Source organism: Suncus etruscus, chromosome 3 (assembly GCF_024139225.1).
Source record: "Suncus etruscus isolate mSunEtr1 chromosome 3, mSunEtr1.pri.cur, whole genome shotgun sequence".
NCBI lineage: Eukaryota > Metazoa > Chordata > Mammalia > Eulipotyphla > Soricidae > Suncus > Suncus etruscus.
The window spans coordinates 11,278,762-11,292,243 of record NC_064850.1 but is presented as its reverse complement, the minus strand read 5'-3'; the positions used below and the strand labels follow the sequence as shown (position 1 = coordinate 11,292,243).

General features: G+C 35.7%; 1 protein-coding gene and 1 non-coding gene across 14 annotated transcripts in view; one reads left to right on the top strand and one right to left on the bottom strand.

The window, feature by feature from the left end:
• Positions 1-13,482, bottom strand: part of GPHN (gephyrin) — a 398,145-nt gene that overhangs the window by 87,439 nt on the left and 297,224 nt on the right. For all 13 annotated transcript variants that reach the window (XM_049770336.1, XM_049770338.1, XM_049770337.1 and 10 more), the window contains one exon: positions 1,282-1,374. In XM_049770336.1, coding sequence (XP_049626293.1) covers positions 1,282-1,374 — 93 coding nt within the window. The remainder of the gene's footprint in view (positions 1-1,281; positions 1,375-13,482) is intronic.
• Positions 5,132-5,238, top strand: LOC126005787 (U6 spliceosomal RNA). Its single transcript, XR_007494821.1, has one exon. It is a non-coding gene; the product is annotated as a U6 spliceosomal RNA (small nuclear RNA).

Sequence of the window (13,482 nt, the reverse complement as noted above, 5' to 3'; positions counted from 1 at the left end):
TGAACTATTTTAAACTATGACATGTTTTATATATGTGTATTTATACACAGATATATGTATAATATAAAGTATGAAAGAATTAAAAACTTCACTCAAAATAATGAATAAGATAGTGTATAATTCTAACATAAAATTTGTCTCTTAGACTGAAGGAGCAGAAAGGTCCTTTTATGGCTTATTGCTCTTTTTGTCAACTAGAACAGTTTCTTTTGATTGAATGACTACTATCTTATCTAAAAATCACATAACCTATTTGAAAATAATTATGTCTCAATTTATTTTCTCACTTTCTCCTTATTTAAGTTCCCAATATTGTAAAATAAGATGAACAATCTTGTCCCTTTCGGTATTCACTGGAAGTAAGAACTGTTGGCGACTTTGTAGTAAACCTAGATGGTCACTAATTATAAGATCAAAACAGAGTTTACATTTAAATAGGGAATATGAAAAAGAAAATCCAGCAAGGCTGTATCAGAAGACTAAGATAACTTATTATCTTATATATAATATATATAACATTCATTATAAAAAAAACTAAAAAGAATATATTTGAAAGAAACTTAAGAGAGATGGAAGATTTATTTGCTTTCAGAATTATACAAATTTCTGGTCAGACCAAGTCAAAGAGGTGCACTCAAGATAGTGTTCCTGAGAAACACATTGAAAGGAATTAATATCCCCATCATTTATTTAAGGAACGATGATCATATAATTCAGATGTCATTCTTTTCTATTTTATTATTTTTGGTTTGTCTTGGGGCCACACTCACTGGTGCTCAGGGGCTACTCCTGGCTCTGCACTCTGGGATCATTCCCAGTGGTGCTCAGGGGACTAGTGGGTGCCACAGATAGAACCCAGGTCAACTTGCATAAAAGGTAAGCACTTTATCTACTATATTATCCCTTCTGTCTCAGTAAGTAGGAATTTTTTTTTTCTTTTTGGGCCACACCTATTGACACTCAGGGGTTACTCCTGGCCCTGTGCTCAGAAATTGCTCCTGACTTGGGGAACCATATGGGATTCGGGGGGATTGAACCACAGTCTGTCCTAGGTTAGCTGTGTGCAAGACAAATGACCTACCGCTTGTGCCTCTGCTCTGGGCCCAGTAAGAAAATTTTAAGCAAATATATATATAACTCACATAGGCCTGAAATATTATAGATGTATATTAACAACATTATTTGTAAGTAAAATTATTTTGACAATTAAAAGAAAAATAGATATAAGTGCCTAGATTGGAAAAAAAGTATGATTATATTCAAGAAAAATAAAATACTCACCTCGGACAGCATAGCCATCTTTTACTGATGCTGGGAAAGGGGGCAGGTTATCTTTTGCATATACATCTTGAGCAAGGACTCGTCCCATTCCATCTAAGACAAAAAAGAAAGGAAAAAATGTGTATACTTAGAGCAATGACATGAACAGTCATAAACAAGGGTTGTCTGACAAAGCTTGTATATGGGCTCAGTCAGACCTCCTGATCTATAGCCCAAGAAAAAGAAGACAATGAAGAGATGCACTGGTTGTCTGAAATAAAATATTTAGTTCATTCAATAGTAATTAACAGTGATACAGAAATGATTTGACTTTAAGTAGCTATTCAGTTAAAGACATGTTTGTTGATGTGCTATTAATCCTTTAAATACCTGAAGATAATTTTTCTTAAAAGGAAAGCTAAGTTGGGGCCAGAAAGATGACGTAAAAAGCTGGAATATATACATTGCATGCAAAAGCTCTGGATTTGATCCTTTGCACTGCATGGACCCTTGAGCTTCACTTGGACTGACCTGTGATCACCACACCAGGATTAGCCTCTAAGCATTGACATTTATGGTCCAAAGACAAAAACAAACAAACAAAAAACTAAAGTAAAAAAAGGAAAGCCAATTAGTTTTTTTTGAAAACAATGTTTTCTATAGAATAGAAAAGGACAGGGAAAGAGATATAAGGAAGGAAAATAGAGAGACAGATATCTGGGAGGTAATGAGGCAGAGGGTGGGAGCCTTGGGCACATTGAAGGTATATACCTCTATATATAAACCACAAAATCAACAAAACTGTAAGAATGAGATCTAGACTATAAGAACCAAACTACCAGAAAATGTGCCTGTTTAGGAGGCATGCAGTGGGTGTGGGAAGGGAATTCTGAACACTTCATGGATGGAAGTTGACACTGGTGATAAGACAAGTGTTGGGAAACTATGATGTCTGAAACTCAATTGTGAATAACTTCTGTAAACAAGATGCCGTGACTTTGCGAGTGGAGCTTCACACCCTGATAGGTACACATCTGTATCTTTATCTATACTTCACTTAATAATGTACCAGTGGCATAATTATCATCACTCATACCCTTTTCCTTTTCCTCCTACCTTACCTATCTTCTTTTCCTTTCCTCTTGTTAACCTCTTTTTTATTGATCGTTTTTTAAATTTAAATTTTTGGTTTGAGGCAAACACCAAGCAATGCTCAGCTCTTACTCCTGGTTCTGCATTCATGGGTCACTCCTGGCGGCTTGGAGGACCATGGGAAATTGGGAACTGAATCCAAGTCAGACATATGCAAGGCAAGCACACTACCAGCTATTCTATCTATCACGTAAGCTCCTAAGAACCCAAGTTGTTGATTTTTTTAATTGAATTGTATCACTTCCTTTTCATTGGTTATTCGACATTTGAACAAAACCATCTATAATTGTCTTTCACTTTTTGGGGTGGGGGTGTTTTTGGGCCACACCTGGTGGTACTCTGATTACTCCTGGCTCTGTTCTCAGGAATTACTCCTGGTGAGCTTGAGGCACAATATGGGATGCTGAGGGTTAAACCTGGATCAGCTGTGTGTGAGGAAAACAATCTACCCACTGCATTATCCCTTGTCTTTCACTTTTGGACTTATTTCACTTAATCTAATCAACTCAAGCTTTATTCATATTGCAGAAAAGTCACTACCTAATCTTAAAATTGTTGAACACAATGGAACAAAACAGAAAGTAGGAATTAAACAGGTGTGTGTGTGTGTGTGTGTGTGTGTGTGTGTGTGTGTGTGTGTGTGTGATTAGTTTGCTAAGACCTTTAATGGTGAAAGAATAGCTTGTTTAACAAGTGGTAGATATTATTTCAATAAATGGAACTGACAAATTAGAAATTGACAAAAGAAAAAAAGCTCAGTCTTTATCTTACTCCATATACAAAAATAAGCTAAAAATAAATTAAAATCATGACTATAGAGGCTGAAGAGATAGCACAGCGGTAGAGCATTTGTCTTGCACACAACCGATTCAGGATGGAAGGTGGTTCGATTTCTGGCATTAGATATGGTCCCCTGTGCCTGTCAGAAGTGATTTCTGAGCACAGAGCTTAAAGTATCTCCTGAGTGCCGCCGGGTGTAATCCAAAAACCGAAAAAAGAAAAAAGAGAAAAACCAACCCCCCCAAACCCAAACAAACAAAACAAAACATGATTATCAGAGCTAAAATTATTCCTGAGAACAATAGTTTTATGACATTAGATTTGAAATTATTTCTCTAATCTGAACCAGAAGTATAGATAACTATACTAAAATCTGATAAATGGGATTATATCAAATAAAATATTCTGTACCAAAAGGCATAATTAACAGGGAAAAAGGGTAAAAACATGAAATAAGATAAAATATTTGTAAATCATAAGCCCTTTACTATCATGAATGCATAGAAGAGTTCCTAAACTCAACATCAAAAACAAATAAATTAAAATACACAAATAATCAAATTACCTTTTTAAAGAAAGGCATCCTTCAAACTTACATAGAATCCAGGCAACAATAAATTCTTAATTGGTATGTTCATTTTACAGTGTAGTATTCTTAGAGAAATAATCTGAGCAAGCTGAAGCTGTGGAACCTAATGTCTTACTGAAAGATGCAATATCAAGTAAACAAATCTTTCTTAAAAAATCTGATAGTGGGAATTTTCACTCTGCAGCAAACATTTTAATTGTAGAAAGCTAGGATGTGTGCTACAGCTAATTTTCTATAACAAAGCAGAAGCTACATCCTGTTTTTGAGAGTTTGAGAAGATAATACCTATTCTGTTTGATTTCTACTATACAGTGTATTCCCCTTAAATACTGTATAATAATACCTTCAACCTGGTGAAGATGAGAGAAAAATTTCTGATTATGTAATAGTCAGAAATTTGAAAAGCAGAATTATGTGTCACTGAGGAATCTTTTTGAGGTGTACAATTAAGCCATTGTAAAAGAATGACAAGGAAGGAATCAATGAAAAGACAGATTGATGAATTACATTGTTTTATGTGTAAGAAGACATTGACAGAATACTTGGTCAAAACTGCTTTTTTTTTTTTTTTTTTTTTTTACTTCACAGTTTTCATTTATTTATTTTTTTTTAATTTTTTTTTAATTTATTTTTGATCATAGTGGCTTACATATTGTTGACAATGATATTTTAGGTACATATTTACATAAAATCAGGGGGAATTCCCATCACCAAATTGTCCTCCCTACACCTCCGTTTTTGTCCTACCATCCATATCCTCTTCCCTCACCCACCGGGTAGCTAGGATGTGTGGTCTCCTCTGTATCTAGCCTACTGCATAGTAGTCTTGCACCTCTTTGGTCCTGGTGTCTCCCTTGTTTCCCCCTCTAATTGGGGGGGCAGGACTAGCTAGTTCAAGTTACGTGGTTTTGTTTAAAGGAGAGAAAAGTAATAAACTGGGGTAAAAGTCTAATACGCCGAAAATAAGTGGAATTCTTCCAGAGGTTTTCAACATCGGTTTGAGAAATGAAGGAGAGAAAAAAGGTGAAACATTCCACCAGTACAAAAAGAAGTGTCAAATATCCCGTGAGGGCTCCAACAATAAGCACAAGCACCAAAAAAAAAAAAAAAATAAAACAAAACAAAACAAACAAAACAAAACAAAACAAAAATAAAAACCCACAAAAATAAACACAAAACAAAACAAAACAAGCAAACAAACAAACAAATAAATGTCATGGTCTTGATACAAAACTGCTTTTAAATGCTACCAGCAAGATACCTACATGTAAGATTTGGCTTCCTGTGATATATGGCATAACTACAATTTCTAAAAGAGTTTGTGATTCAAAGGGTCAAAAATGAACATATGTGCTCGCTTTGGCAGCACATATACTAAAACTGGAACAATACAGAGAAGATTAGCATGGCCCCTGCACAAATATGACACACAAATTCATGAAGTGTTCCATATTTAAAAAAATAAACATAGATAAAAGAAAAATTAAGGAAGAAATTTATAAAGTTCATTATGAACTTGACTGTTAAATCCAAATATATTCACTGAATGGTGAAAGTCATACACTTAAAATCTTTTACCAATATGATACCATAGCTGTAAACTTTTACCTTTAGTTTGGGACCATACTTGGTAGTGCCCAGCACTTCTGAAACTGCTCATATATCACTCTTGGCAGTACTCATGGGGCCACATATGGTGCCAGAAATTGAACCCAGGTAAGTCATGTGCAAAGTCTTACGCATTGTACTATCTCTCAAGTCCGATGCTTAATATATATTTTTTCTTTTTTTTTTCTGCTTAATATATTTTTATCAAGTTAACCAAAGACATTGGAATTCTATAGAAAATATATTTATATCAGTTGCATTTTAAAAAATTTAGTTATAGTTTAAAAATATCACAAATATAATCTTAGATTTATTTATAGAGACTCATTGCTATTGATTGTAATACAAATTCTGTATCTGATTTTCTTCCTATGTTTTTTTTCCTCACAATTAAATGAAAGGAAAATTTTGATTTCTTGGCACAAGCAGGTGAGCTAATAGTTTGACAAGTGCTGCAAAGTATTTACTTGAAAAAAATAGTTAATAAGATTACTAGGCAGCACTGGATGCTGTAGTGAAAAGTTTAATCAATTTAAATTTAAAATATTCTAAAGCCAACTTTCACTCTATAATTTTCTTGGCACTAGCATATATTTCTTTTTACTACCATTTGTCTCTTTTTATTTGCACTAAATTTCTTTTTATACTTTGAAGATTTTTATATATCTTCATAAATTTTTATAGATTTTATTATATTAAGAAAGGACTAAAGTGAGTTTTAGAAATTCAAAAACTCTAATATACTTCTTATAAATGTTGATCATGGCAGAAATAAGATATTTTACAGTAACACAGAAAGTTCAACTAGCAAGAAGTAGCTTAGTAAATAAAGACTTTAATGATACCATTGTGAGTGAGATACCATAATTTTTACAAAATTTCTTTTTCTGAAGTATTTTCTTATTAGCTATTTTGTGTAACAAGCAATATAAGATAGTTTTCTTGTGCCTGCTAAGGGGAAAGTGAGTGGGAAATTGCGGATATTGGTAGAGTGAAGGTCATAATAGTGGTGTAATTGGTGTTGGATTGGCGAATGCCCGGAGCAACTATATTATGAACAACTTTGTAAGCCACAGTGTTTAAAAAAAATTAAAGCTTTTTTTGGTTTGTTTTTGGGCCACACTTGGTGGTGCTCAGGAGTTATTTCTGCTTTGTGCTCAGAAATTGCTCCTGACAGGCTCGGGGGACCATATGTGATAACGGAGAACGAACTTGGGTCTGTCCCATGTTGGCTGCATGCAAGGCAGAAGCTCTACTGCTGTACTATCGCTTTGGTCCCAAGTTTGTAAGTTCTTTTAATGACATTCTCTCTTAGAAATGTTCTATTTTTGACTCTGAGGACTTCAAGGGAAACTACTTCTTCTGCCTGTGTTTCTGAATCCTGAAGGTTTCCTCAGAGGCCTAGGGAGCACACCCCCAAAAAACTGCATTTTGAAGCTGCCCAGTAAGTACATTCTGGCTGCGGGGGTTGCTGTCCAATAAGCTGAGGTCTCTGGCCTGTGGAGGCTCTGCCCTGCTGTGCCTTTGTTCACTCTGAGGACTGTCAACTAGAGGCAGCAGAAGAGCACGGTGGCTTCGCTTCGCTTTGAGGCTGCACTCTTTCTAACCAATGAACCCCACCATAACATGCAGGAAAAACCACACTACAAACGTGACAATGGGGAAACCTTGCAGGCAAACACCATCCACAGAGAATGAAGAAGAAAGCTCGGATGACCTAATAAATTCCAACCACCTGATTAACCTCTCAGATAAGGAGTTTAGAATAAAAACATGGAAGATGTTTGTAGAACTCAAAAAAAGCATAGATCGATCTGAACAGAACACAAAGACAGAAATCAGAAAACTCCAAACTGAAATAACAGATCTGAAAAACACAGTTGCTCAACTGAAAACCTCAATGGACAGCCTCGCCAACAGGGTATCAGCAGCTGAAGAGAGAATTGGAGTACTGGAAGATGTGATGCAGAAAAACTCAACACAACAGAAGAAATTGGAAAAGAACCTTAAGACAAACAAACAGGCAATGGAAAAAGTACTCAAGGAATGCGAACAGATGAAAAGAGAAGTCTTTGATAAACTTAACAGAAACAACATAAGAATCATTAGAGTCCCAGAAACCCAGGAAGGAGATTTTCAGGAAGAATCAACTGTCAAAGACAACATCAAAGAGATACTCCCAGAGTTAAAGACTACATGCAATCAAATCCTGTATGCCGAAGAGTACCAGCTAAAAGAGACCCAAAGAAAAACACCCCAAGATACATCCTTGTTACAATGACAAATCCCACAGATAGAGATAGAATACTGAAAGCAGCAAGATCAAAAAGGGAAATTACATTCAAAGGAGGATCCCTAAGACTTACAGCAGACATGTCACAAGAAACTCTCAAGGCCAGAAGACAGTGGTGGGATATTGTGACAAGACTGAATGAAATGAATGCCTCACCGAGAATACTGCACCCAGCCCAACTCACGTTCAGGTTTGAAGGAAGAATACATAGCTTCATGGATAAACAACAGCTCATAAACTTCACAGATGATAAACCAGCCTTAAAAGAAAAACTGACAGGTCTACTCTAAGACAAGAGAGACCAACAAACACAGCAAACTTATCTACAAAGATGACATTAAATCCTATGACAATCATCTCCCTCAATGTCAATGGACTAAATTCACCAATTAAAAGACACAGAGTGGCAAAATGGGTCAAAAAGATGAATCCAACCTTCTGCTGCCTACAAGAAACACATCTGAATAGTCAGAACAAACATAGACTCAAAATCAAAGGCTGGAGGAAAATCATCCAAGCAAACAACACCCTCAAAAAAGCTGGGGTGGCCATATTAATATCTGATGACACCAAATTTATACTCAGAAAATGGATGGACACTATGTACTAATGAAGGAATATGTGCAACAGGAAGAAATCAGACTATTAAACATATATGCACCCAATGAGAGACCACCAAATTATCTAATACAATTACTGACAAATCTGAAAGAAGAAATCAATAATAACACAATCATTGTGGAAGACCTCAACACGGCCCTATCAACACTTGATAGGTCAATTAGATTGAAACCCAACAAAACCATACTAGCCCTGAAAAGAGTTATGGAGGAAAGAGGACTAGTAGATGTATACTGGACACTCCATCCCAAAAAACCTGGATACACATTCTTTTCCAATGTACACGGGTCATTCTCCAGAATAGACTACATGCTTACACATAAAACATACCTCCATAAAATCAAGAGGATAGAAATCTTGCAGGATACCTTTGCTGACCACAAGGCTCTGAACTTAGATGTGAACTATAAAGCCACACAGAAGAAAAACTTTAACAATTGGAAATTAAACACACTGCTACTGAACAACCAGTGGTTCCCAGATGAAATCAAAAAGGAAATCAAAAATTTCCTGGAAACAAATGATAATGAAGACACAAACTGCCAGAATCTAGGGGACACAGCAAAAGCGGTCCTGAGAGGAAAATTTATAGCTCTACAAGCACACATCAGAAAGAAAGAAGGGGCATACCTGAATAATTTAATGACGTAGCTCAAAAAATTAGGAAATGACCAACAAAAGGAACCAAAAATAGGGAGACAAAAGGAAATAACAAAGCTGAAAGCAGAACTAAATGAAGTGGAAAACCAAAAAACAATCCGAAAGATCAATGAAAGCAAAAGTTGATTCTCTGAAAAAATAAACAAGATTGATAGACCATTGGCAAAACTCACAAAGAAAGAGAGAAATCTGATAACCCGTATTAGAAATGAAAAGGGGGAGATCACGACAGATATTGCAGAGATCCAAATGGTAATCAGAGACAACTTTGAGAAATTTTATGCTACTAAACATGAGAACCTAGAAGAAATGGAAAAATTCTTGGACACTTATAACCTTCCACATTTAAGTAAGGAGGATGTAGCATATCTAAACACCCCCATCACTACTGAGGAAATTGAAACTGTAATGAAACATCTGCCCAAAAAGAAAAGCCCAGGCCCAAATGGATTTCCTAATGAATTTTTTCAAATCTTTCAAGAGGAGCTACTACCAATCCTAGCCAAGCTCTTCCATGAAATTGAAAAAACAATTACCTAATTTTTGACAAAGGAGCAAGAAATCCTAAGTGGAGCAGGGAAAATATCTTCAACAAGTGGTGCTGGCAGAACTGGTTAGCCACTTGTAAAAAAGTGAACATAGACCCCCAGTTAACATATTACGAAGGTAAAATCTAAATGGATTAAAGACCTTGATATCAGACCTGATACCATAAGATATATAGAAGAACACGTCGGTAAAATACTCCATGACATTGAGACTAAAGGCATCTTCAAGGAGGAAACTGCACTTTCCAAACAAGTGGAAGCAGAGATCAACAGATGGGAACACATTAAACTGAGAAGCTTCTGCATCTCAAAAGAAATAGTGCCCAGGATACAAGAGTCACCCACCAAGTGGGAGAAACTATTCACCCAACACCCTGCAGATAAGGGGCTAATTTCCAAAATATACAGGGCACTGACAGAACTTTACAAGAAAAAAACATCTAATCCCATAAAAAAAATGGGGAGAAGAAATGAACAGACACTTTGATAAAAAAGAAATACAAATGGCCAAAAGGCACATGAAAAAATGCTCCTCATCACTAATCATCAGGGAGATGCAAATCAAAACAATGATGGGATACCACCTCACACCGCAGAGATTGGCGCACATCACAAAGAATAAGAACATTCAGTGCTGGCGGGGATGTGGAGAGAAAGGAACTCTTACCTACTGCTGGTGGGAATGCCGTCTAGTCCAACCTCTATGGAAAGCGATATGGAGATTCCTCCCAAATCTGGAAATTGAGCTCCTATTCGACCCAGCTATTCCACTCCTAGGGATATACCCTAAGAACACAAGAATACAACACAAAAATCCCTTCCTCACACCTATATTTAATGCAGCACTATTCACAATAGCCAGGCTCTGGAAACAACCAAGATGCCCTTTAACAGACAAAGGCTAAAGAAACTGTGGTACATATACACAATGGAATATTATGCAGCTGTCAGGAGAGATGAAGTCATGAAATTTTCCTATACATTGATGTACATGGAATCTATCATGCTGAGTGAAATAAGTCAGAGGGAGAGAGAGAGATGCAGAATAGTCTCACTCATCTATGGGTTTTAAGAAAAATAAAAGTCATTTTTGTAACAATCCTCAGAGACAATGAGAGGAGGGCTGGAACTTCCAGCTCACTTCATGAAGTTCACCACAAAGAGTGGTGAGTGCAGCTATAGAAATAATTACACAGAGAACTACCATAATCATGTGAATGAATGAGGGAACTGGAAAGCCTGTCTGGAGTACAGATTGGGGTGTGGTGGGATGGAGGGAGATTTGGGACACTGGTGGTGGGAATGTTGCACTGGTGAAGGGGGGTGTTCTTTACATGACTGAAACCTAATCACAATCATTTATGTAATCAAGAAGTTTAGGGCCCGGAGAGATAGCACAGCGGCGTTTGCCTTGCAAGCAGCCGATCCAGGACCAAAGGTGGTTAGTTCGAATCCCGGTGTCCCATATGGTCCCCCGTGCCTGCCAGGAGCTATTTCTGAGCAGATAGCCAGGAGTAACCCCTGAGCACCGCCGGGTGTGGCCCAAAAACCAAAAAAAAAAAAAAAAAAAAAAAAGAAGTTTAAATAAAGAAATGCTCTATTTTGATTTTATATTTTTACTAGTTAACTTATTTTTATATATTTGAATCTTACTTGATAATATTGATATAGACTGACACTTTAAAATAAAATAAAAATCTTTTTTAAAATACAAAGATACTAGAGGTATTATGCCAATTAGGATGTACAGTTAAAATCTGAAAAGGACAGAAACTGAAGAATCATATTTAGAGATTATTTCTTATTTTATTTTGGGGGAGGTTGGGTCACACCCGGCAGCGCTCAGGGGTTACTCCTGGCTCTATACTCAGAAATCGACTCTGGCAGGCACGGGGGACCATATGGGATGCTGGGATTTGAACCACTGACCTTCTGCATGAAAGGCAAAAACGCCTTACCTTTATGCTATATCTCCAGCCCCGATTATTTCTTATTTTAATCTCAGATATTTATATTTATTCTTTAAAAGCTTTTTAAATTAATTTAAAAATAATATTGAGGGCCAGAATGTGGCTCAGCTAGAACATTTGCCTACCATATATCAGGCCCGGGTTTAGTCCTTGAAATTGCAAAAAATATTGAATAATTTCTCACTAAAATAACCTTAGATTATAAATTACTTTCTATCAAAATTGCTTAAAGTGAGATATATTTAAAATAACTTCATTTATGAAAAAGAGTACATATGTGGAAACAGACAATAGTATGCATAGAAAGTACAATAAAGATTAGTACAAGAAAGATTAATATACCTGGTTGTAATATAGAGGTAATTAAGCTCATGTTATAGGTTTGATTCCTGAATTCTTATTGAATTGTCTATATTTAGGCAGTTATCTAACTATTAATCAGAGTCTGGGAGTAATTTTTCAGCCATGGTCTATATTCCAAAAGGGCTATTGCATTGTTTCAAACCAAGCAAATTTTAAAGATTCTTGATTAGAAAAGCTTAAATATTTTGTGGAGAAAACAAAGAACCTAAAACACTGGTCTTTGCTCATGCATTCTTAAATAAAAAACCCAAGAGCTTGCAAATATCCAAAGAAAGCAGGATACTTTCTGATAAAAATCTCAGTTTTTTTCCATTTTTAACTAAAATAGTCTGAAAAGTGCAGAAAAGGGTGGCAAGATATTTTAACTGACCTTCTCAGAATCACTAACACCGTACCAAATATGAAATTATAATATATTCTATCATGCATTTAACAAGCATAAAGATTAATCATAAATGGTAGTCTTACAAATATTGTCATCCACTGTTATGTCAGGTATGCCTCTCCCAAGAAACCAAAGGAAGGTATTTATAATCAGTGGAGCACTTGCTCCTTAAAGGCCTTGCTTGAAGACAGGAGCTGAAAATAGCAGATATGCCAAAGGATAGACCAGAGACAATAAAAAAATTTATCTGTAGCCAAAACAGATGACAAGAAACAGAAAACCAAGAAATCAATAATTTTACAAATGCATGCAAATCTAGGCACTTGGTTTAGAAGAGTTATTTTTATACTAATTTGAGATGCAGTGTACCATTGTGGAATGACCAGTAGGAGCCTAGAATTCCAAGTTCATAATCATATTTCTTTAATTTTTAAGAACATTGGTATATTGCTTTTTCCCCTACCTAACCTCATCTTTACAGTAAGAGGAATGATTTGATCTCCAATTTATAATACTCTTAAGTATTTTATATATTTTATTTTAAAATAATTTTAAATAATGGGCTTTCAAGTGATGCCCAGGGAGTTTGGAGGCCACTCCAGGCAACATTCAGTTATCTTAACTGAACTGCTCAACAGTAGGAGTCATTTTTACCACACCTGGCAGTACTTAGGAGTCATCAGGGCTAAAATCTATGGAGTTTGGGAGATTATACAGTTTAGGGATTAAATTTGGGTTCTGGGACAGGAAAGTTGACCTTGACCACTGAGCGAATTCCCTCTGGCCTTATATTGAAAATTCTTTTAGAGATCTACCTGATGTCTGTGACCTGGAAAGAAACCATTTCTAGCCTTTCTGCATATGATTTATACTTAGTTTTGTGGGTTTATTGTTGAAAATTCTTTGAGATTTAAAATAATTTTAGGTGTTATGTATCAAACTCTAGATTTTTGGTAATTCTGAACCTTTCCAGAAACTTGGGCTTTTCTCTATGAATTTCTCTAATTTTAGGTTTCAGAGTACTTCCATATTCAAACTATTTGAGATTTCATACAATTGTGAAGATTTTAATATCACCATGTCATCTGCAAATATTGTTTGACTTCCTTTATTCTTCTCATCCCATAATTATCTTATTCAGTGACTGATAGATAAGATTCAACAGGTAGAGGAATATACTGCTGAAATTATAGTGAACTGTGTAGGTTTGCTTTATTAAAAAGAAAAACGCTGGAAAAGAGAATGTTTAAGGA